Raw genomic sequence first — 26,244 nt, 5'->3', positions numbered from 1 at the left:
TTTTCATCCTGATGCACACCCATGTATCCTACGAATTAACTTTCTACTGTGACTAAGTAACCCTCACGAACCGCTATACAATATGGTAGATTCTGCTCTGTGTGCATACATCTTTCAATACTCAGAACAACACTGCCAAACAGATACTACGGCCATCGCATTTTTCCGATAAAGAAGCGGAGGCTCAGAGAGAACAAGTGATTTCCCCAAGGGGTATGTAGAGCTGGAGAGATGACTCAGCCCTGCCTGCTCTTCGAAAGGTCCTGAGTTCAATTCTCAGAAACCACATGGTGGCTCGCAACCATCTGCAATGAGATCTGGATGCCCTCTTGAAGAAGAAACCTGGTCAGTTGTTCTCATCAACTTAGACCATGAACCCTAATAGGGACAATTTCAACAGAACTGCCATACACGGGCTGCCCATGCATGCTTCAGTATTGCCAGGGCATAAATTACATATTTTTTCACATAGGTATCCAGACCAGAACTTAAACTCATTGATTTGCCTCCTCAGATCCTTATTAGAATGACATGAGTAAGAAACAGTTCTGGAGGGAGACTGTACTAACATGTATTGAACGCTTCATCGAGTTGCTTATGAATGCAACTTGCTAATTCTCCCATGTTGACACAATTGACAGCAGAATTATTTTCTATTGCCTGTTATGTATTTTCTCTTCACCATGCCAAGATGACTAGTGGGCAATCCCAGGCGTGAGCTATTTAGCAAACTCTGCAAGTCTCTGAACAGTGATGTTTTACACTGTCAAGATCTTAATGGCGTCTTATGTAGCTTAACTCCAAGCTGTGCACACTGTGACGGTTTACTGCAGACCATGCATGCAACCTCATCTGCCATGGAACACAAAATGTCAGGAAGTGTAACTCAGGACAAAGATAAGATTCCTATAATCCTCCATGTGAAAGAACTGTAGCTTCAATGACTCACACCGCCTGACAGCCAAACCTGTCGTGAACGTACAATACAAATAAATTCATGTTTTATTCCCAGCATGTCTTCCTAGAAGAAGACAGAAGTGGCTAGCAGGAGGCTGGGGGATGATTCCGTTTGGAAGCGGCAGCTGTGTAAGCATGAGAAGCTAAACATACGTGGAAAAGCTGGGCACGGCCTCACACATCTGTAATGGTGGCTCTGGAGGGAGAGATGGGAGATAGGGAACTTCTGGAGCTTGGTGGCGGTGGGCGAGTCACTCTAGCCAATCAGTAAATTCCAGGTCTGTCTCAAAAACCAGAGTGGAGAGTGAGAGAGAAAGACACTCAGTGCTGACCTCTGGCCTCCAAACAAAGACGCACTGCACACAAATGTGATTTCCATTCCCACACACAGAGGCTGAGCTTTCACCCCTTTCCTGCGCAGGATTTGTGAGGAATCTACTGAACTACTACAATGTTGTGCAAAATTAAGACACACCACCAGCTCAAACAGGTAAAGCACACTATTTTTTAAAGATTTGTTCTTATTATTTATGTGTACAAACGTGTCTCTCTCTATGTGTGCATGTGTGTGTATATGGGTGTACCTGCACAGGCCAGAAAAGGGTGACAGATTTCCCTGGAGCTAAAGTCACTGGGGGTTGTGAGCCACCGGATGTGGTTGCTGGCAACAGAAGTCAAGTCCTCTGAAAAGTTGAAGTGAAGCACAATCTTGCAGAATATGTGGAATCTATACTCCTCTGGTGTTACTTCCTCCATGTAAGCATTAAAGGCACAGAGACAGCCAAGGCATAAGCCAAGGCATTCTACCCAGGAGACTCAGACTCCAACCAACAGGGGAATCAATGATTCAGCACAGTGACTTAAATGTTTGAGCAGTGTCTAGCTGCAATGAATTATTTTGGTTCTATCATTATTACTACGATTCTGACAGTTTTCTTCCTCTATTAAAACTTAATTAGCCAGGCTCCCTCACCAGCATCTTGTCACCTCGAGAGTCACCTCGAAGGGTAGCTAACCCCCGCCGAGGCAAAGCTGCAGGTTCCTTTTCACTGCACGTGTTCCTGGTAAAGAGTGGTTAGTACAGCTATAGCCACGATGCAGGGAAACCAAGCAGGGACCCCCACTCACCAGAACCCCTCATGATCACAGGGGTGCTGTTCCATCCTCAGAGCAGTAAAACCAAGTAGGGATCCCCACTCCCTGTCACCAGCTCCCCCCATGATCACAGAGATGCTGTTCTATCCTCAGAGCAGGGAAACGAAGCAGGGACCCCACTCCCTGTCACCAACTACCCCCATGAATGCAGAGGTGCTATTTCATCATCAGATCAGGGAAATAAAGTAGGAACCCATTCCCTGTCACCAACTCCCCCATGAACACAGAGGTGCATGCATCCTCTCTCTGTGATTCTCTGAGATTTGTTTCTCTTGGGAACGAGGAACATTCTAGAACACTACATGCATACAAAGTAGCTCGACTGTGGCACTTTGAAGACAAGCCAAAATACTACATCTGAAAGATCTTCACAGTGTGAATCCCTTTCTCAGAGACCCTATGACATTCCCCAAACAGTAGCATCCCACCCGGACTCAACCTCCAGCATCACAAAACCCCCGTGCCATTGCAAGCCTTTAATCCCAGCACTCAGGGAGGCAGAGACAGGAGGGATCAGGAATTCAAGGTTATCCTTGGCTACACATCAAGTCTGAAGACAGACTGGGCTACGTGGGACTGTCCACAAGAAGAACCAAAAGACGCACGGTGGAGGGTATAATCATACTACCTTCCCTAAACTTCAAAGTGCAAAATTCAAAACTCCCTGAGCGTGTCCTCTTCTAGAATATTTAGTCACCAAATGCTAATGAGTTTTGGGTTTGCTGTGGCAAGAATGTCTCAGCGTCAGAAGACTGGTCTCTTTCGAGGAGAAGAACACCACAGGTATTGGAATTTCTAAGAAATTTCATGTGTCTCTTAAGAGTGACAATAAAAATGTTATGCTAATACAGAATTCAAAGCAATATTCTAATATTGTCCAAATTATCCAGGAAAGAAATCGAATAGCAAGAAAAACACATTGAAAAATATAAGAAAATCACATGAAAAGTTTAAAACATGGTTGGCAAGATGGTTCAGTGGGCAAAAGCACTTGCTACATAAGCTGGAAGACCTGAGTTCAATCCCTGGAACCCATGAAGGTAGAAGGGGAGAAAATACACACACACACACACACACACACCAAAAAATAAAATCATATACGCACACCATAAATAGGTAAATTTTTAAAAAATTTAATATGTAGATGAAAAATTTAAAAACAGTTCTCTGACTCCTCTTGTTAAGGAACAGAAAAGGTTTTGTTTTGCTTTAAATAAACTAGTATGAGTAAGAGGACAGGAAGTTCTCAGTTTCTGATTTATGTATTTCAGAAGTGGCTGCGATTTTTTTAAAGCACACAAGTGGCTGTTGCAATAAAATACACAAGCAAATAAACTTGGATGTTTACTTTTAAGACTGTGGACAATAAGCCCCTCGGTTTCTTCTCCAACATGCAGTTGTCACACAGTACCAACGTGGTGCTGGGCGCAACCCCTAGAACATGCCCAGTGGGGCCTTCTGTGAAACAAGCCTCATGCCGTTGGCAGTGGCCATGTGTCAAAAGCCTGAGAGAACCTTCCTGCCCCGACGGAGTTTAAATCTAGACACCAGGCGCTGCTACGCCTATTCATGTTGCCGGTCACAGAAGCCTCCCCTCCCCGTGTTAGCTCAGCACGGAGCCCGTACTGCCCCACACTGTTTGGGCTCCAGGTCCACCAGGAGAACCTGTGGGAATCATTCACTTGCAGGCTTTCCTACCAGAATCTCCCTTCTCCTGTCTTTTCTGCTACCACGAAGCCTCTAAGATTTTCTTTGAGCTGCTTTGCATTGTAACATTATCGTACAAAAAACAAGTAGAAAACTGAAAATGTCTTAGTTAGACCCTGCCGTTCGGGTCATACTCAGTGAGCCTTTTCAGCTTCACAGCCCAGCTCTCCACATTGTCCCTACCTGCCCTCCCCAACTGTCGGTTTACCTGCCTCATTTATAGCCACGCGGCTTTTGTTCCAGAGGGCTCTGACACACTTCAATTCTTTTTTCTTTCTTACAGGTCAACAGAGAACAATATTCATCTAGCTTTCAAACTCTGAATAAAATGAATCACAGTATTTCAAGTCAGATGAACCTAGATTAAACATTCTGGAGGTCAATGTTAGCCCAGCTATGTTTAGGCACAAAAACCCGAACAAAATAAAACAAAGCAAAAAAAAAAAAAAAAAAAAAAATCCTACACAGAAACAAAATCTGACTTTCAAATGTCCTTCTCCCAACATCCTGTCTTCTTTCTCCATCTAGGTTACCTCTTCCTGGGATGACTTTCAGCTCCTTAGCTGCCTCCCTCAACACACGGTTCTTTACACTGAGGCCCAAAATTCCAATAGAGACGGAGATCTTGCTGATCGAAGCTCAATATTTGAGTTCAGCTATCTGGTGGCAGGTCATTGCCCCGGAAACCAGCTCCAGAGCCATGGAATACTCGATGCTGGCAAGTCAGCAAGGTCAGGTGGAACCAGAGAAGCTCAGCGCTCATCTCTAACCCAAGCGGGAAATCATTGCACTGGCGAGTGGCTGAGATAATGGGTGTACAACATGGCCACATTCCATTAGCGGAGAAAGAATCTGCTCACATAATGAGAGCACCCGACGACGGCCAGGAGAGAAAGGCAGATACTGTGACATTGTCACCCGAGCCGACACTGAGACGCAGCCGGATTCTCAAGGCTATCTGAGCTGTGTAGACATTCTGCGCACGCTGCCCATTACGCTGCCCGTCACCACGTTACGGGTCTCTCCATAGAAATTCTTTCACTGCACGGTGCTCTGTCTGTGGTGCTTTTAAAAATTATTCTGTTTTGGTGGGGTGGGGAATAGCTCAGTTTGTAAAGTGTTTGCTGAGCAAGTATGAAGGATTGAGTTCAATTCCCCAGAACAAAGGCACATGCTCAAATCCCAGCGCTGGATGAACAGTGACAAGTGGGTTCCTGGGACTCAATGGCCAGCTGGTCTACCACACGAGCACTCTACAAACCAGTAGGAGGTCCTGTCTCAAGAACCAAGGTGGACAGAGACTGAGGAAGATCCCTGATATTGATCCCTATGCTCTATGCGCATGCACGCACAAACACTTCTCATGGCATTCTAAAATATCCTGTGTTCTGTTTACACAGACATCTATTCTACAGACGGTGAAGCGCAGCCTGAGAGGGTGAGGACAGCTGAGGTTGCGTGCAGTGACAGACATGGCAGACTCTCAACCCACATCTGAACACCTAATGCCATGATGCAGCTTCCACCTAGTCACTTACAATCGCTAAATTCTAGTCAAATGTTTTCTAAAACTTTCAGTTGACTCATGATGATTGCACATATTCATGGGGTGCCCCAGGGAAATCCGATGTATGTATATAAGCTATAATACTTAGATCTAAGTCAACACAGCTCCATCTCCTTAAACATTTGTCATCTGTGGTGCAAAGTGTCAAATGGCTCTCTTCTAGGTCCCAACAAATTACACAATAACCACTGTAAAGGAGTCACCTATGCTGTGAACACTGGGACTTATCACCACCTCCTTATCTGACTGGCTCAACTCTGTTTGCCCACAGGCATTCTGTAAGACGCCTAGTTTCTGTAGCACACCTGATTGCCCATAGGCATTCTGTAAGGTACCTGGTTTCTGCAGCACACCTGATTGCCCGTAGGCATTCTGGAAGGCACCCGGTTTCCACAGCACACTCACCTCTTGTGCAAACGATTCCGCTTTCTTGCGAAGGTCTTTCTCCAGCTCCAGGTTCACCTGCAGCTCCTCATACTCTTCGACGGCCAGCATGGACACTTAAGCAGACAAGAAGAGCAGAGACAACAGGCTGTGCAAATGACCAGCGGTGTGTGAGGAAAAGATTCTTCACAAGACACATGGATGACCTCATCTATCCCTGGCTGGTGCAGTGAGGAGTCTTATGGAGGGTTTAGAAATGGGATTGGAAAATCTACTGGAAAAACCATTCAGACTCCTAGACTCAGCAACTAAAGTGCATCCTAAAAGAGCAAGTCAGGAGGACAAACCTGTGGTTGCAAGCATGTTCTTGGAACTACTGTGGAAATAGCAAAGGACGGGTAAAATACAGCACAAGCAATGTTACTCCACCATCAAAATCGTACTGTGAAAGCAAATCTCAGGAAAGATGTATATTTTCAAATAATCCAACTGTGAAAGTTGGTGCAAAATGATTACATTTCTGGTTATTTAAATTTTATCTTATGCATGTAAATGCTTGTTACTGCTGAGGTCAGAAGGTATCAGGTCCCCTGGAACTGGAGTAACTGGTCATTGTGAGTCACCATGGGGGTGCTGGGGACTGAAACCTGGCCCTCTGCAAGAAGACAAAAGTGCTCTTGGCCACTGAGTCATCTCTCAGCCCCCTCATTTCTGCCTTTTAAAGACCAAAGACAAGAAGCACATCACAGGCATTTCACAGGGCACACATGACGGGTCAACAGACATGTGCAAAATGCTAGTCAGTGCACACACATACAAAAGAATTACTGTAGAAAAGGTCCTGTCAAATAAACGCAGCATGAAATCTTTGCTGCTCTCAACATTATGTGGCCTACTTTGTTAAATAACGATGTGGGCAGGGTGCTGGGAGCTGTGACGCCATTAGGAACTCGGCACAATGCAGGCAGACCGCCACCGAGGAGCTTCGCTCTGAGCTGAGTCATATCAATAAACTCCCGCCAAGACACTCTTAATGGCTGCTTTCACACTCTGTTCCACTGGGCACTTCAATCCTAACCGACTAAGGATGGGTTTGCTGTGTAATGACATAGAATTTCAAACTCTGTTCTGCGTAAACTACTGCCTCCTCAGACAGAAGCAGAATAGGCTAACTCAAGGAAAGTAATGTAAGTGGCGGTTTGTGCCGGGAATTATAGGTCCCTAAGGACTAAATGACTTTCAAACCTACTTTAAAAAGAGAAATTTCACAAAGAGAACAATGAAGACTACGAGTATCTGAAGCCCTGGGCAGGACGATCGCCTCTCTTCTTCTGTCCAGAACGCTATAATAAAAAGTTAATTTTCCCGTGTCTAGGTCCCTTTGACTTGGATTCTGAAAGGAGCTAGTCTGATCCTGGTGGCATGTTCACGTATCCTCGTTTCTTTCTAGACAGGGGGCTTCCTGAAGGCAAGAGCCATGTGGTGAATTCCTGTTTCTGCCCAGCACATGGAGAATGCGAGTTGTACACGCTGAAGTAGGACCATCTTATCCGTCTCCCGTGCTTAGCTGCCAGGCCTTTTCTTCAGAAACTCTAGCTGATAAGCAACACAAAGGATGAGAGCCAGCAGCAGGGACAGTGTAGAAAGTCCTGTCCGTGTTCTGTCTTCGGAAGTAGGAAACCGAGTGTCTTGGGGACAGGCCAGAACATATCAGTCCTCTGTTGTTGTTTGGATGCGGTATTTCTGCTGGTGATGCACAAGTGCAAGTTTGGTCCCCAGCATGTTAGTGTTAAGAGGTGGGGGGGGATCTTAAGGGAGGGGCTTACCGCCAGGTAAGGCTATGCAGGGGCTGCCTTGTCTCACAAGAAGTAGGTTCTCACTAGACTGGGTACCAATGAAAAGTACAGACCAGTATGGTTCCTCTCTTGCCAACTGATCGCTCCCTCACGTCTCACACTCCTGCCGTGATGGTAATGCTATCACTGCGGTATGACTCCATCAAGGGGGCATTCCCAGAGCCAAGCAGATGGTGAGGTCATACTCCTGGGTAAGAGCTGAAGCTGGGATAGCAACAGAAATGGACTGATTCAGCCTTCACAGTCCTCCCGACCAGAATGGCTTCCACATCGCCAGCACTAAACTGTAAGTTAAGAAGCAGTACCCACGAGGCTCATGCCATGCTTGACAAGAAGAATGAGATGCTGACCAAATAGCATCATATTTTCTTTAGAAGTAGCCGGGTCATTTGTGTTTATGTAACTCGTCTAAATGGTTATGAATCCCTTGCTGTGTTGGCCACTAGAAGTTTGGAGTCATATTTCAGAAACAAAGAGGGATTATGCGAGACCCCAGAGAAAGGAGACACTTAGCATGCTAATCTATTTTAAACAGAGTCTCAATATGCACCCCTGTCTGGCCTGGAACTCACTCTGTAGACTAGCCTTTCCTCAAAACTCACAGAGATCCACTTGCCTCTGCCTCCACAGTGCTGGGATTTAGGGTGCATGCCACCACACCTTATGGTATATTAATATCAATGCTCATTTTCCCACTGGCCCGTTTTCTATATCTGCTAATTTAAAATGCTTTCATGTGTCAGCTTTCTGAATCTCCCCTAGAGTCAGATTTACTGACTAGCTATAAATCCTATCAAGGCTAAGGGGGTAAGCAAAAATGGTTATGGTCCCACAATACACACAGGACAGCAGTGTTTAGGTTTGAAGTTTCAAAAGCAAAACACAACCTAGGAAAAACCACTCTAGGCACAGGTGTAAGGAAGCACCAGATGTACGTAAGCAAAATAAGTTGGAAAAAAATGAAGACTGAGAAGACATACCTCTGTTGCATTTTTCTAGGACTTTCCTCTGCTCAAGAACTTCTGAATTTAAGGCGGCCTTTTCTTGCTTAACTTTATTTACCTACAGATAAAACATGTGGAGAAGAAGAAACACCCAAAATTGTAAATAAGACATACGGCTACACAGGACCCTCAAACAGCTGTTCTGCTTTCAATACGAACATCTGGGGTTAAGTGGCTATGCCCATCGGCTCCTCTACCAAGAGCATTAAAGACAGCTCTTCTGTGGAACTTCAAGCCACACCTGAGCACAGCTCATTTAAATATTCAATCTGTCATGGGGGGCTCCCTGCACAGGATAGTGCTCTATCCATTCAATGTCACCCACTCATACTTTTAACGCAAAAATCCAAGTCGTAATCAACCACAAAACACACCTATCATTTAGCAGGTCAGCAAGTATTCACCTTCAGGTTCAGTTAGGACTTTGATTTTATGTTTAAAGAAAGCACATGTTAAACTAATTTTTTAAAGATAGCTTTAAACTTTGATGATTTTTTGACCTATCTGTGATGTTCACTCCCAAAGTTAAATTTCCAAAATAACTGATTAGTAGAAAAGCCCTACCAATAGCAGTTTTGTTTTGTTTGTTTGCAGTGCAAAGCCACCCAGATCAAGGTGCATACATCTTTGAGGCATTGTGCTGAATTTTAAAAGGCGGGCATACTTACCGGTTGTAAAGATCCTCAGAATACCCTGTACTGCTCTAAGCAGGTAAGAACACACTCTGGAATGATAAACACCATGTTCAGAACACCAGCTGCTTAGGGAGTGAAGAGGCAGCTGCAGGGTGGTCCCCGCATTTGACCGGGACTGTGCTGGCGGGCTGTAAACTAAGCTGAGCTGATGTGTGCAAGATCACTGTCTTCTCCTTGATGCTTTTGAGATGTCAACACCCCTAGGGAACCGGGCTGATGGTAACAATGTGTTCCCTTCTCCTCTCCTGTAGTTACACACTCAAGAAGCAAAATACAGTACAGGCACCCACCACAGCCTCGGTCCATCAGCACCTCCAGAAAGCTCAAGAACTGGTTTCTCTTCATATAAATCCATTTTTTTTTTTTTGTTTTGGTTGGCCTTAGTAATCGGCATACAATGTTCAACAGGGAAATCCCTCCTAAAATTGCCCCCCTTTCTCCATTATTACTCTGTTGGGGTGAAACAAAGCAAAAACAGTTTGAGTAGGGAAGCTGGAGGGCATGGCTGCCCAGTCTTTGTGTGTGACAGTCCTCAGGGAGTTGATGGTGTGTGCAGTAAGGGAGCCAGCCAGGTGAGGCTGCTCACTCACGGGCCACTCAAGACACACGTGGGGCTGCCACAATACTGGCACATGCTGGTTGGGAAGCTCAGGACTACAGAGTCACAGAGTCAGAGACCCAAGGATGCACTTGTTAAATCAAGGTTGTGAAGGCAGATCCTTGAAGCCTCATTACAGATAAGATTGAGTAACTGAGTAGCCCTCTGCTTATGCGCAGATAAAAGCGTGATAAAAAGCAAGATAACAAGGTTCTGCCAAATCACCCTAGAGCCTCCCCTCTAGCTATTTCTATTCTACAGGAAGGACGCACAGCAGGGGCCCGCCCCCACTAAGATGTCTGTCCACTGAACTCTCTACCCTCAGCTTTCTTCACCAGGGCAATAGTGTATGTGACCTGAGACAGGAGTCACCTTTTTACAAACCTGCCTCTCACCAGACAGAGTGGGTGACAACATGTGACCCTGCACACCAGGGCTGCCTTACAGTCTGATTGGCTGAGCTAGGGGGTGATGCGTGTTCATGATCTGAATGACTGAAAGAGGCGAGGGAAGGGAAGCTGACAAACCCATGTGCCAGTATCAAAAGTTAGCTCTCAGCAGCAAGTTTGTAACTTAGGCAACCCCGAAGCTGCTGTCAGTTCAAAAACCAAGGACTTGGCCTCCTGGGCCTGAGGTACCCACTTCCTCCATCGCCTCCACAAGTTTGCTCTTGAGATTTTCCAGCTCAATGGCCAGCACCTTCTTTTCTTCTTGGACGGACACAATTTGATCTCGGAGTTCTGCAATTTTAAAGGAAGGAAATTTAAAATAAACTTCATTTTGCTTTTTAATTGGCGAAGTAACAGGCTTCCTTGTGGCATTTTTATTCATCTTTTGTGTTGGTTGATTCTCCATCCCAACTCATGCCTCTCTACTCCCCGCTTGTTCCCGTCAGACCCCAGGGCTCCCCTTAAGTCTTTCAGCATCCACACTGCTTAAGACACCATTTTCCCCCATCACGGACCTCTAACTTCATGCCACCTTCTTACCTTCATTCCCTTACAAACACGCAAAGATAAAATGAGATGCTAGAATCTACAAACAAGACAGAACGCATGGCATTTGTCTTTTTGAGCCTTAGTTACCTCATTTAAAATATTATTTCCAGTTCCGCTCTTTTTCCTACCATCCATAATTCCATTTTCCTTTCTATTGTGTGCATATGTGTGTGCACGTTCATGTATGTGACTGCAAGTATACACATGCTAACACACATGCAGAAAGCAGGTACAGCTCAGAGCGTAGGTTGGCCACCTTCCAACCTGTTTGAGCTGAGGCTGGTTGCTGGTTACCTCTGAGTAGGCCAGGCTAGACGACCCATTCACCTGTCTCTGACACTCATGTCCTAGAAGTGCTGGGATTACAGACATACGCTACCCTGTCCACCTTGACATGGGTTAGATCCCAACTCAGGCCATCACCCTGGAGGAGAGAGCACTTTACCCCAAGGTCATATTGGCATTCAATAACTTTACTTTCCCTTACAGCTGCATAAAGTCCCAGGGTTATATTACCCCATTGCCACATTCTATTCATCTGATGATGGACAGCTAATTCTGGTTCCTTGCTGCTGTGGTTATGGCAGCAATAGACATAGATGTGCCCGTCTCCGTAACGGATGCAGGGCCCTTCGGGTATGTACATGGCTGGGTCGCCTGGTTGCTTTCCTTTATCTTTTTAGTTTTTATTTTTGGAAACCTCTGTACTGATTTCCATAATGGCTGCACCTGAAATAAGTTTAGTTTTAAGAGAAGATAGGGATCCGGTCGAAAGAACTGAGAATGCAGTTTGTGGTCAAGGTTAAGAATTAATTCAAGGGAAATAAAAACCAAGGGACAATGGAAATGCCACATGGAAGCCCACCCCAGCCACACAGTAACTCACACAGCATAGTCTCAATAATCTCACTATGTTAAAGGGACCAGAGTGAGTTTTCTTTGCAATTTATCAAAAACTCACACTCTAAAGGACTACCTGACATTTTAAAAAATGAAAAAAAATTAGGCTTTCAGCAGAGACAAATGGCATCAAATTCTCTTCCGTTTCTCAATGGCTACAGCAGTGGTTCTCAACCCTCCTAAGGCTGTGACCCTTGAACACAATTTCTCACGTTGTGGTGACTCCCAACCATAAAATCATTTCCATTGCTACTCATAACTGTAATTTTGCTACTGTTTTCCAATGGTCTTAGGTGACCCTGTGAAAGGGTCATTTGACCCCAAAAGGGATCAAAACCCACAGCATCAACAGACAGCTGCATAGGTAACCTGAGATTCAGGGTTTGGGAAAACAGAAATATTTTTTTTGTTTTGCTTTTGAGACAGGGCTTCTCTGTATAACAGTCCTGACTGTCCTGGAGCTTGCTTTGTAGATCAGGCTGGTCTCAAACTCACAGAGACCCTCCTGCCTCTGCCTCCCAAGTGCTGGGATTAACGGTGTGCAGCACCACCGCTGGGCTGATGACAGAAACGTAAGCAAGCAATTTCCTGTCCAGAGTTACGGGCATTCTCTTTAATCATTTATTATCCCAATTTAGTGAGAGCGTGCTACAAGGATGAAACATATTAGCAACTATAACCACAAGGGTTAAATCGAAGAGATTGTGTCACTGAGATATCTAAGAAGCTGTCATGACCCGGGCTTCCTAGGCTTCTACTCCAGCCTACCTCTCTGTCAGTTTCGTTTTTTAATAGCTTTTCATTCTTACCCTTCTCCCAGGGCGATAAGAAACCCATTACATCATTACTTATAAGTTGAACTAATTTTTTTTTCTAAGTCGCTCTCTCCAGCAGCTGACTAATTCCAGAAGAAGAACATGAGACCATATTGTTCAAGACTCAGAAGGGAGAACAATGGACAGAGGGAGACCTTGACACCCCCTTTCCCACACTCTATTTTGTCTTAACATAAGAAGTTGAGGAGCCCAGTGAAGTCAGGGAGCGTCCTCTCCTCCTTACACTTCCATCTGAAATTCTGTCTCCCTGCAAAACAATAAGTCCGACTTCTGAACATGTACCGAGCCGCATGTTAGCTATTGAATTGGGGACCTGTTTTCCGGCATCTTAACAAAAGATCTCTTTCCATGATTACAACAGAGACCCAAGTAACACACACACACACTCACACACACACACACACACTCACTCTCTCTCTCTCTCTCTCACACACACACACACACACACTTCAGTGCTGGGAATTGAATTTTGCCCTTTACACATGATATACTCTCGCCATATTTCCGGCTATACCGCTGGCAAAGTGAGAGAAAGCTTAACCACAGTGTGTCATAGCACTGCACGCATGGTGCACACACATACATGCGGGTGAAAAACTCATACATATAAAGTGAATCTTAAAAATGAAAATGAGGCCATGATTCAAATTCTTAAAGTTACAGAGACTCCCATTTCCAGCCAGGCCACACTTTTGAGGGTGCCTCATTTCAAACATGAAAGCAACCCACCAAGCAAGAAGGAGGAACAGCACTCTCACTCAGTTCTCCTGGCTCCTCTGGCTAATTTAGTCAGAAGTTTTGGTGTAGGACCCAGGCAACAGTACTCTGAAAAATTCTTCCAGTGTATGTGCATGATGTATGTGTGCACATGTGTGTATGGGCACATGTGCCAACACACGTGTGTATAAAGGCCAAGGAAGAAGTCAGTTTGTCTTGCCCTCTCATTCTAGACCTCATCCTTCCCAAACAGGGCAGCTAGCTGCTGTCCTGGCTAGACTGGCTGGCTAGCAAGTCCCAGTCATCCTCCTGTGGCCACACCTCCCAGTTCTGGTATTACAGGCATGTACATCTATATAGGCCCTTACGTGGATGCTGGGAATTTGAACTCGGCTCCTCATGCTTGCTTAGCAAGTGTTCTGACCCACTGAGCCATCTCCCCAGCCCCATGCGTTTTCAAAACTCCTCCTGATAGTCTGCTGTACCCTCAGAGACCTGAAGCCCTGTTGTGGCAGAAACAGCGGAATCCCACCTTTGATTTGTTTCTGGCACTGAACCGATACACAAGTCTCGACTGCACCGTCCGTGTCGGTGGCCGGGTCGTCATCGTCAATGCTGATCTCCTCTGTTATCACGTCTGGCCCCAGTTTGGCCATGTATAACATGCTGATTCTTTTCAGTGTTTTATTCTCTTTGTTTAGCTAAAAAATGAAATAGAAAAGAATGGTGATTTTAGCAGTCATCAAATGAGTATCTTGGATTTGTAAACAATAAATGAACTGTGTTTTTTGTGCTACATATGCATTGACATTCACAATAGGATGTAACAGGTAAATTCAGTCAATAAATAAATTACTCACATGTTTTAATATTAAGTTTATTCCTTTAAGTGAGGTCTCATTCCTGGATTACAGTGACAGTGAGTGGAAATGCTGGTTTTAAACATTAAGAAATACAAAGGGGGCTGGAGAGAGTCGGGGGTAAAAGTTCTTAAGCCTGAGAACCTGTGCCCAGCTGCAGGGGTCGGATAGCCTCTTCTGGCCTTTATGGTTCATCCCCAGAACTCACAGTGAAAACAAAGGGAACCAGTTCCCGAAAGTTGTCCTCTGACATACACATGCAGGCTATGGCGTGAGTACAGCCACGTTCATAGAGCACACACACACGTACACGCACACACACACACATACAGGCTATGGCGTGAGTACAGCCATGTTCATAGAACACATATGTACACGCACACACATGCAGGCTATGGCGTAAGTACAACCACATTCATAGAACACACACATACACACACACACATGCAGGCTATGGTGTGAGTACAGCCACATTCATAGAACACACACACACATGCACATGCACACACACACATGCAGGCTATGGCATGAGTACAGCCACGTTCATAGAACACACACACACACGCACACACACACACATGCAGGCTATGGCATGAGTACAGCCACTCATAGAACACCACACACACACGCACACACAAATGAAGAAGAAAGAAACATAAGGAATTTAGATAAAGTACCAGAATTTCTAGCTCCTAATAGTCTTAATATAAATCACTTTATTTCAAGCAAATTTTCTATTTGATGTTGTGCTGAGAATATCGAATACAGGTCTGTTTTCCCAGCTCCCCTTCCTTTATGTTCACCCGGTTTCTGTGGGAAGACAATGTCATTGGCCACGGCTAATAAACCAGAAGTGGTACACACGACCCACAGTTAGCCAATCAGATCTTTTCTCTAGAAATATGGATGCTGGAGAAAAAAAAAAAGAGTTTCTGTATGTCTGACCATGAGAGGTGACGCCAGCCACCCTCCACTACAGGACTGAGGGTAGAAGGGATCCCGCAGTAAAATCCTAAAGCAAGCAATACGCAGAGAGAGGCAGGGAGCCCGGAGCCCCAGAACACTCTCATCCTTTAAAAGAAAAATACAAGATTTAAACAAATGAAATCTCAGGGATTATACATAGATATTTGAGGAGTACAAATTCATGCATTTTAGGGAACAGATCCCAGCGTCATCATTGGTCTGGTTGTAGAGGTGATCCTGTGTACTCATTTGACATTCTCTAAATCCCAAGGCAAAAAGTAAACCTGCCTTCACCCTACATTCACTGAACTCGCTACTATATAGAAGTTTACACAGTGATTACACTGGGCACAGTGCACAAAGAAGGGGGTAAGTAAATAGATGTGGGTCAGACAGCTTCAAATACAGGGTCACTTACCAACGTCGCCTGCATACCTTAGCAAAACAGAGGAGCCACACTTGTAAGAGATTGATGAGGTCAAATTGTACCATAAGAATGGCCCATTTGGCCAGGTGGTGGTGCACACCTTTAATCCCGGTACTCGGGAGGTGGAGGCAAGTGGATCTTTGTGAGTTCAAGGCAAGCCTGGTCTACAGAGTGAGTTCCAGGACAGCCAGGACTACACAGACAAACTCTGTCTTGAGAAAAAAAATTAAACGAAGAAAAAGCAACCACAGCAACAAAAAATTTTCTTTTTATTTTTTTTAATTTTGTGTGTATGTATCTAGATGGGTATGTGCAGAGAACACATGTTCCCATAAATCCCGCCGCAGCTGGGGTTCTATATGAACTGCCTATGTGGGTGCTGGGAATTGAACGTGGGTCCTCTGGAAGAGCAGCACACTCTTAACCATTGAGCCATCTCTCTAGCCTCTTAGCTCCATTTTTAATTTTCTTTCTTCAAGTCCCAAAAGTTCGTCACAGATCCTTAAAAACAAACTATGTGTCTACTTTAGAAAAGACTTCTTAAGGATTAGAATGTCGTGCACTAAGGGGCCCATTATAAGACGAGGCTTAGGGGCAGAGAGCACAGTGACGGATGAGCAGACATAAACCACCCGTCACCTGGCGGCTTTGCAACCTACTAATGCCTACACCACACCTCACCATGGAATAGTCCTAAGAAAGCCCTGATGATTGAAGAAAGACAATTACAGCTCACAGGGATGAAGCCTCTCACCGAAGTCACTTGTTAAAACGAGAGGCTTGCTGGGAAGACGGACGGACTGTTGGGCAAAGCGCTGGCAGTAAACGCATAAAGAATGGAGTTCTGATCCTTGGCACGTGAGTAACACAGCGGGTAGAGTGGAACAGACTGTGACTCCCGTGCTGGGGAGGTGGAGACACGCAGGTGGAGGACTTGCAGGCCAGCCAGCGCAGCTAAACAGCTCCAGGTTCAGTGAGAGACCAAAAGTGACAAAGGGAAATGCTCTAATGCTCCCAGTTGAGGTGATCCCAGAATTACAGACACCAGTGCACAGGCATACCTGCACCCACACATGTACACACACACACACACACACACACCTATATAAGCATATACACAGACATCATGACAGAGATACACATACAAACACACAAAAGAGGAGAGATAAAATAATGTTTAAAGAAGGCTATGTTTGGACCAACAATTTCAGAGCATCTTGAAGAAGAATCACCCTCCACACGCCATAAATGTAACCTCTATCCACCTTGTCACCCAGGTGAGATGACCAGAGAGCAGAGCTAGCCTGCTCAGAGTCTCGTATGCCCCAAATGATGCACCTAGAAATGAGACAAGTGTGCACATGCTGACCTGAAGCTCTTGCTTTCCATACGCCCTGCCAGTCCTAAGAAGCAGGGGTATACTCATCTGGATGTACGTAACAGAGACACCCTTAGGCACGGAGAAGATTCGGGGAAAGCAACCTTGTCCAAATACATTGAGTCTCTGCTCATCCCAGAAGCAGTACAGGAATGAAAAGAGCACCCAGGATCAGGGACTGAAGTGCTGGGGAGATTGAAAGCAATGTAAGCGTGCCTATTCTATCCGTGTTTTCAAAGCAGCAACCCATAATGCTATGCATGCATTAGACCAGTCCCAGGAAAGAAGTTGCACAGGGAGATTCATGGTCCTCGTTACGCTCTGATTCAGTATCTTATGAATCCTAGTACAGGTCACTATGCAAACAATTAAGCAGATACCGTTAGCAAGCACACTGCTAATGCATACAAATTAGATACATTTATTTATTTATTTATCAGTAGCAGGACTTCAGTCACATCCAAAGAAATACTTCGGAGGTGAGTGGTATGGGAGTGGGGGGTGGGGGCACACAACCAGCATCACTAATGAAATTTGGTTGGAAATTGCTGTAATCCATTTTCTGATGGACGCTTTTTACCCAAAATACATAAGACAGAGATAAAAACATTCTTTAATAATAATGTAATTCTGATGAGACAGAATATAGAAAATTACACACTTGGTAAAATCATCAGCCAGAGGCAATCAGTGGCGCAATGGAGGTCACCTTCCACATGCCCTCCCTCTGCTTTCACAAATAACCATCTGAAATGGAAAGCTCAGGCTGACTCTCTCATCAGACTCCAGCAGAAAATGCCCAGAGCTGTGTGTGCAGCACCAGGTCCATGCAGTGGTGTAACCACACGGCTAGGTGGTGGGAAAGGCTAGCCTAGCAGTCTGCCCCATGGACTGCTCCTCCCAGGTCAGATGGGCACAGTGCTGAGAACACACACACACAAAACACACACACACACATACACACAAGCACCCCTCCACACAAACATACACACAACACACATACCCATACACACACGCACACACACATACAAAACACACACAAGCACCCCCCCCACACACAACACACACACAAGCACCCCCACATACAAACACACACACAACACACACAAGCACCCACACACACTACAGACACAAACACCCCCACACAGACACACACACAACACACACAAGCACACAAATACACACACACATAAAACATACACTCACAAGCACCCACATACACAAACACACATAGAGTCTGCTTTTATAATCAGAAAAGGGCTTCTATGCAGGCAGAAGCTTACAGAATCATGCTGCAGGATCTGGGACTTTATGCCTCCCTCTCAGAACACATGAGTGGGCAGAGAATTAGAAACAGAGCAGGAGAGACGCAGTTCCTTAGAAGACCAACAAGCGCAACTCTGGCTTACACAGCTCACCTTTGTTGCCAAGGCTTCAGCACTCTCCCGACACGTCTTCTCTATCTCAAGATGGTTCTGCATGAAATTCACTTCCTCTATGACCATGTGAGAAACTAGGAATGAAGAGGAAAAAGAGGCTCAGCATTCAAAGATTAGTCAGCTATTCCAGAAGCCCACACACTGCCCCATGACCAAGAATGCTTCAATTCTTCCCAAAGCTAGACCTTTGGCCACGATTAAAAGTTCCTCAGAAGCCGCCTTTGACTAAATCTCATCTAATGTATGTATGTAGAAAGAAAAACACACAAAGTACAAACTTCAACTATTACATACGTAAAATTTTATAAGACTTTGTCTTTAAAAGACAGACATCTGAATGTCTGTCTCTCTCATCTGTGTGTATATGTGTGTACATGCACACGTGTGCATGCATGCCTGTACACATGCATGTGAAAGCCACAGGCCAATTTTAGGATTCATTCCTCAAACGTTATCCACCCTGTTTTCATAAAGCAGGGTGTGCAGGGTGTCCCACTGGCCCGGGGCTTGCTGATTGAGTGAGGTTCTCTGGCTGGTGAATGGAGGGGAGATTCTTGTCGCTGTCTCCCCAGCACTGAGATTACAGGCACATACCACCACACCTGACTTTTTGTGGGGTGCTGGAGATCAAACGTGGGTCCTCGTGCTTGCCCAGCAAGTGTGTTACCTAGACTGAGCTGGCTCTCCTGCCCCTAAAGTGTTTGTTTCTTATACTGCTGTTTCCATGGCAATAAACATATACTCAAGTAAATAAAAGAATCTCCCATAAATAAAAAGTGATACTATGGTAGCTTTTGATCAGTCTAGACATAACTTGTGGGTCTAATATGAAAAATGAGCTGCTTAGTAACGTGGATGACTGGCTAAGTGTTGTGATGTTCATCTTCAATAATGACAAAAAGTTCCTGTTATTTCTTCAACTACAGGTCAGAAAAGTGTAGCGCCAACACTTATCAGTCATGTGATAAGAAAACAGGTACTCATAAATTTGTTATCGCAAAATAAAGTACCATTAGAAGAAGAAAAATCAAATTTTACTTGGTATTTTGCCAACACTTGAAATTTATTTTAATCTTTAGATTTTTTTGGTTGCTCCTTTATGCAAATTGAGATTTAAAGACATGTTAATTCAGACCTGGAATGATATTTTGAAGATTAAGCAAGAAAAAAAATGTGAATTTTCCCACCCACATTTCTAGTCAGAAGAAGAAAAAATTCTCAGAATCTCAGCCCTAACTCTACATATGTAGACTGACTTTCATTTGTTTGGCATGAGGAGAAAAAAAATTAAAGGACACCCAAATGTGAAACCCAACAAAGTTAGCAAAGAGCCCTGGGCTCATCTAACACAAAGACAGATTACTTTCGCTTCATTTAAGCTTAATTAACCTGCAATTATGATTAAACTCAGGGGGAAAATTTTTTCTTTCTAAATTAAATACAAAAAAAATGTATTACTTCCTAAGTCTGTCCAAAGTTCTTATTATGTTAATATTCAAATTCATAAAGCAGAACTAAATGGCCAGAAACATCTCTAACCTTGACATTTTTTTCAGGGGTAATAATCTGTTGCAAATGCGGGCCAACCAAAAACCACTTAACTAATTAGTAGTTGCAGTCACCGAGAAAAACATGAATCAACACTGTTATTACAAGTGGCACATTTGAGTGGCATCTAATTATGACTTGATGAGCGCGATACTTGCATTATCAACGCGACTACCGCATCCCATCGGGGCCTAAAAGCTGCTGATGGCATTGACTTCGAGAAACTCCCACTCAATGGTGCTGCAGCACCCAACAATCGGCTTGGCAGGGGCCCCCCTCACTAAATGACACGTTAAGCGTAATTACTGGTAGACATTGTAAATAAACAGGATTGGAAGTGAAAATTGTACCAAGTGCATAAGACACAATCTGACACATTGGAAGTGGCAGCCTTAATTGAGAGTTTCTTTGACTGCTCAAGATCATTTCAGCCGCATTTCTCAGAGGACAGTGATTATAACTGTGGAGACAGACGGCATAATGGTGTCAGCATTGCTGACGGAGCAGTGAATTAAATTGTATCTGCTGTGGAGTGAAAGCCGTGATGAGAGGTACAGAGGCCTTAGTGGTCTTATCATTATAACACAATGGTCATGTTGCCATCAACCTTTCTGGCTCCAATTGAAAAGAAATGATTGTGTGTTGAAGCTCCCCCCCCTCACACCACCCCCCCTTGTCCTCTTCTATCTCCTGTCCTGAATAGAACCAATTTCCAGAGAGCTATGAAATCACGCAATAGGTCCTAAAATGCAGCTGCTTGGCATACAAACGGGTCCCCATTAAACTGGAATCACACACAATATGTGTTTATACCAGAGAAACAAATAGAAGCTGAACACGGGCCAAGTTTATTCACACACACAAAGCCCATGTAGCTCTTCATCAATGTAATTGCCTTTTATATTGTAGTTTAAATAATAGGCTCTATTATTTCCTTAAAATCCTAATATTCCTGGCATTTTATCACTATGTTTACAAGGTAGGTTCTTCAAAAAATGTGAAGGAAAGAGAAAAGAAACCTATACAATTTTTACAACATCAAATATTACTTTGAATTTTTTTAGCCTTAACTACTTGACATCTCCTGCCACAATCTGGTATTTCTAGTCTCATAACAAAAACATAAACACTCTGCATTTTTCATAGGAATTTGACTTTTTATTCAATAACATTCTTGCCCATGAAAGTAAGGGAAAAAATCATTCTGCAGTCGAGAGGCTTAGGCCTAGCAAAACATAACAAGGAGGAGCAGCCGTATTTTCTGAACATTTTGTAAAACGCTGTCCTGTGGTTTAACTTGCTTCTTCAGACACCGGGTACACTCTGTCTGGTGGGGGAGGGGCATCCCTCTTCCAGGGAGGGAAGCAGCAGCACATTTTAAACTGTGCCACAATTTTTAGTTTCAGAAACTCCCCTCAATGCAAACTGATAGCACAGAGATCTGCTTATCAACTGTATCCCTGGTTCAGAGACTATGCAACAAGGGCCGTTTATATCTATTAAAGGGAGGGCATCCTTTCCAAATCCAAAACTCAGGCCAAATGACAGAAAACAAAAGTAGTTCTGAAGTATGAATTTCTTTGTGCTTTTGTTTTAATTTTGTTATATATATGTGTATGTTTGTGTGCGCAACCACAGCGCAGTGTGGAGCTCAGAGGACAACCTGCTGCAATTGGCGCTCTCCTTCTGCCATGGAGGTCCCGGGAATTGAACTCAGGTCATTGGGCTTGGAAGCAGGCAGGCACCGTCATCCACTGAGCAATCTGGCCTGGCCTTATTTGTCCTTTTCAAAGAATCCTTAAAAAAAAAATCTTTAGCTATTCATTTAATAATTGGAACTTTTCTCTTATCTATGACTACCAGACACTTTACCTATGATATTCCATTTTTGTATGATACAGTGTTTAATAAAGAAAAACTAGGCCAGCAGGGACCAGTGGCACACATCTTCAACTCCAGCAGTCAGGAGGCAGATGCAGGCAGATCTCTGAGTTTAGGCCAGCCAGGTCTATAGAGTATGGTCCAGGTCAGCTAGGACTACACAGTGAGAGCCTGTCTCAGGGGGAAAAAAAAAAGAAGAAAGAAAAATAAAGGGGCCCTAAGGCTGTAGTTATGCTTTTGAAACAAATAAAAATTCATAATAAGATATTCATTGCCAGCAAATTTTAAAACAATACAAAGACTAACACTGGCTTCATTGTATGCACTCAGTCAGGTGAGCATGTGAGCAACAAGGACTTGAGATGGTACCCGCTGGGTCGTGGATACAGAAGGGGCTCATGGTACTATCTTCTCATTTTTCTATCGCTTTGAAAAATTTCATAAGAAAAGCCTTTAAGGGCTGGGGATGTAGCTCCATGGATAGAGTGTTTCCTAGCATACAGGAAGTCCTGGACCCATCTCCAGCATCTCTGGGAAAACGGCACACAACGTAATCCTGTCTCTCGTGGGGTAGAAAGACCAGAAGTTCAAGGCCATTCTCATCTATGAGGAGTTCAAGGTCAGAGTGAGATACATGAGACCTCACCTCAAAAATAAAATGAGACTCAATTAAATTAAGGCTTCAGGAACTCACATGTATAACAAAGGTACACTGGCTGTTCTTTCTACCATTCTGGTTGAATTAACAAAATTCATGTCTCTTCATCTATGACTTCAGAGTACTGCACTCTTATATACAGGCACTGGAGAACACATCACACTGTAGGGCTTGGGGGTCTACTTAACCAATTCTCGTCTTCTACAAAACATGTACTTTATTAAAATAGGATTTTATTGCTTTTTTTTAATAAAGTCCCAGAATTTGCTCTTTAGACCAGACAAGTCTTAGTCATGGCTATGGTCTCGTCTGTGCTTGTGAGCGACAGAATTACAGGCATGCATCACCACACCCAGCTGTAAAACATGGATTTGGGTTCATGTATGTCTGGTTCTCTTACACTTTGAACAACACTACCTACAAAGTAGGCCCTTTGGTTTGAAAAGCTGAAGATGGATGCCAGATCTGCTAGAGAATTGCTTATCATTTACTGGGCCTGTGTCTAGCCTTGTCCTAGGATGTATGTTCCCATGAGTTCTCAGAGACATCCCTACAAGGTAGACGCAATCCTGGCATTTTATCTGAGAACACTGGGACCCAGGGGTAAAGTAATCCTTTCCCAGTGCAGCGCTGACCAATAAGGCCCCGTCAAACCCATTCTAGGACACTCCAGATTTCCGTGGTCCTTCTAAAACATGTTACAGTTGAGACTGTCAACTCCGAAGATCTTGTTGCTTCAGCAAGTCCTTTCCACAACAGAGCAACCCGCACGCTCTTTGAAGTACAGGCCCTGAATATACTCTTTTCTTCAGTACCAGATTGTTTAAAAAAGATTTTTGTTGTTGTTGTTGTTGTTGCTACAAGAAGTGGGGCTTTTGCTGTCAATGTTGTTCCATTTTGTTTTGTTTTTAGACGGGATCTCAGACTCATTGTGTAGACAAAGATGAACTTAAACTTCTGATGCAGCTGCTTCTGCCTCCTAAATGCTGACGTGATGATAGACCTGCACACCACACCTGATTAGTATAGTTTCAGGGATCAAACCCAGGGTCTCCTACATACAAGCCAAGTGTTCTCCCAGCTGAGACATGCTTGGCTCCCAGACAAGCTCTCACGTGGTATGAGAAGAACCAAGGAAGAACCCATGCAGAAAAACACGTGCAGCCTTAAACACAACCCAGGGTCTATCACTACAGCACATGAAGGGACTTTACTGTGGGCAAATGGCTTCCCTCTTTGTGTGGGGAAACTCAGAGACAGGCTAAGGATGAACTGGCAGAGGGTCAAGAACAGCATGACGCCATGACCAGAGTTGTAGTTACCCTAGGAAAGGAAAGCCAAGCCAGGCTGAGGAAGCCTGGACCCCGGCAGAGCCCTCGCCTGGCGTCCTCGGGAGGCAGACCTGGTGGGTAAGCCTGACAGGCACTTCAGGGCAGTCAAGCAAACCCGTGCAGCTGCAGGAGCTCCACGTTCGGGGGGTGAGCACCAACCTGGCAGCCTGACATCAGAGGCTGGATGCTATGGCAGCAAGCGGCATTTTTTGAGCACCTATTATATCCCAGCTCGCATGGCGAGCTCTTTCCTTTTTGGTTTTTGTTTTGCTTTGTTTTGTTTTTGAGTGAGAGTTTCTCTGTAGCCCTGGTTGTCCTGGAACTTGCTCTGTAGACCAGGCTGTCCTCTGCGTCTTTGGTGCTGGTCTTAAAGATATGTGCTGTCATCAGCAGGGGTGAACTCTTTTATGTATATTTTCTCACCTTTTCACTCAAATTTAGTAATTCACCCCAAATTTACTAATGCAGAAACTTGTTCAAGGTCACATGGGCTCATGACTAATAGAGCCCACACTGAAGAAATCAGTAATGTTCTCTTCGAAATCTCAAAGTCTAGCCTCTGTTCAAAGCCATGAACTATTAAAGAAATAAAATTTTCCTTTGTTTTGAGGTCGGGTCTTGAAAACTCAACCCAAGGATGACCTTGAATGACCTTGAACTTCCAGTTCCTCTTCCTCCCTGAGAGTTGGGATTAAAGGCACGCACGAGCATGCCTCCTTTTTACGTGGCATCAAAGAATATAACCTACAACTTGGCGCATTCTAGGCAAGCACTTTACCAACAGAGACACATCCTTAGCCCTCCAGAAATAAAACTCTACTATTCCCATTCTCTCTTTAAGACTGAGAAAAGAATTCACATTTAGCTGGGTGGTGGTGGCACGCGCCTCTGATCCCAGTGCTTAGGAAGAAGAGGCAGGAAGATCTCTGTAAGTTCGAGGCCAGTCTGGTCTACAAAGTTAATACTAGGGTAGCCAAGAAACCCTGAGAAACCATGTCTTGAAAAATGGAGAGAAAAAAATTAGAAATTGGCTGGGTGATGGCGGTGCACGCCTTTAATCCCAGCACTCAGGAGGCAGAGGCAGGTGAATCTCTGTGAGTACGAGACCAGCCTGGTCTACAAGAGTGAGTTCCAGGACAAGGCTCCAAAGCTACAGAGAAACCCTGTCTCGAAAAAACAAACAAACAAACAAAAAACAAAAAAGAAAAAAGAGAGAGAGAAAAAAAAAATAGAAATCACATTTTGGGCCAGCAGAATGGCTCAGTAGGTAAAGGAACTTGCCACTAATCTTGGTGACCTGAGTTTGATCCTGGAACCCACATGGTCAAGAGAACCAACACCCACAGGTTGACCTCTGACCTCCACATGTGTACACGCACTCACAATTAGTGTACAAACATAATCTTTAGAGAATTCACATTCTGACTTCCTGCCATTCGGACTTTAACTAACCAGGCTTAATAGAAGTAAAAATTAAACGCATCTAATAGCGACTATTGTGTTAGCATTTCAATGCATCCTTTCAGGTCCTAATCTGAGTTGCTCCTAGAACGATCAGCGTCTTTAGAGGAAAAGCCTCTTTTGAAGGGACGTGGTAGGTGAAAGCAACGTGGGGGAAGCTGTTTTCGTTCTTGCTGAATACAGGAGGCAAATACCTACCGCCTACCTGTATCAAAACATGCTGTGCAAACTGAAGCGTAAGAAACCTGAGCCAGGCCACTTCACATAGCACACCACTCCGCTATCAATAATTCAAGCACACTAACTAGCCACAAGACCATGGGCTTGCTCTTTCCAAGTGTATTCATTTGGATGCTATCAGTCCTACGTGAGAGAATGAGAAAATTCAATGCACCTGCCGTTCACCCACTCACAGGAAAGTGGTATTTCTGCCCTAGTCTCTGGTCTTCCACAGTGATACCCACAAAATTACCCTGTGATGGTCTTTGTTGTAGTGAGACAATGAGATAAAAAGGCTGTTGAACCATTGCATCGGACAGTTGTTTCATTTTTCAGAGGGGTAAAATGTCTTTCTGAGGGCTGACTGTGTTGATATCCGTCTCCTGACATTGGAGCCTCTGCAGAACGATCTAGAAAGGTCCAGCTTGCAGGGGAGAGGGTTATTTTCTTGCAACGTCTGGTTCTTTGCCCACAACATATTCGCATATGACACTTTTGGATCTGAACATCTATGTCCTGACTTTGTAGATAAATTAACAGATTTATGTCATATAGAAAATAACAGTAAAAATCTGGAAGAAAATTACTATTGCTTCACTGAGGATATAACAGTCTGAGTGTTTTCAAACTCTCTAAACTCCAGAAAATGGTAACTGCTCTTGGCACGTTCCTTAACCACTTTACTGAGGTCTAAGTGATGAG

The 26,244-nt window shown here is 44.3% G+C and overlaps 1 protein-coding gene across 2 annotated transcripts in view; it reads right to left on the bottom strand.

Annotated features, from left to right (window-relative positions):
- Positions 1-26,244, bottom strand: part of Shtn1 (shootin 1) — a 103,580-nt gene that overhangs the window by 48,982 nt on the left and 28,354 nt on the right. For both annotated transcript variants that reach the window (XR_009057552.1, XM_057777189.1), the window contains exons 4-8: positions 18,424-18,518; positions 13,907-14,075; positions 10,566-10,663; positions 8,607-8,688; positions 5,792-5,886 (exon numbers count right to left, since the gene is read on the bottom strand). Coding sequence is in view for 1 of the 2 variants with exons in the window: in XM_057777189.1 (XP_057633172.1) it covers positions 5,792-5,886; positions 8,607-8,688; positions 10,566-10,663; positions 13,907-14,075; positions 18,424-18,518 (539 nt within the window). In the remaining variant the exon portion in view is untranslated. The remainder of the gene's footprint in view (positions 1-5,791; positions 5,887-8,606; positions 8,689-10,565; positions 10,664-13,906; positions 14,076-18,423; positions 18,519-26,244) is intronic.

The sequence above is a fragment of the Chionomys nivalis genome, chromosome 8 (genome assembly GCF_950005125.1).
Source record: "Chionomys nivalis chromosome 8, mChiNiv1.1, whole genome shotgun sequence".
In the NCBI taxonomy this organism is placed as follows: domain Eukaryota; kingdom Metazoa; phylum Chordata; class Mammalia; order Rodentia; family Cricetidae; genus Chionomys; species Chionomys nivalis.
Note: the sequence above shows the minus strand (reverse complement) of the source record. Positions and strands in the feature narration are given on the sequence as shown.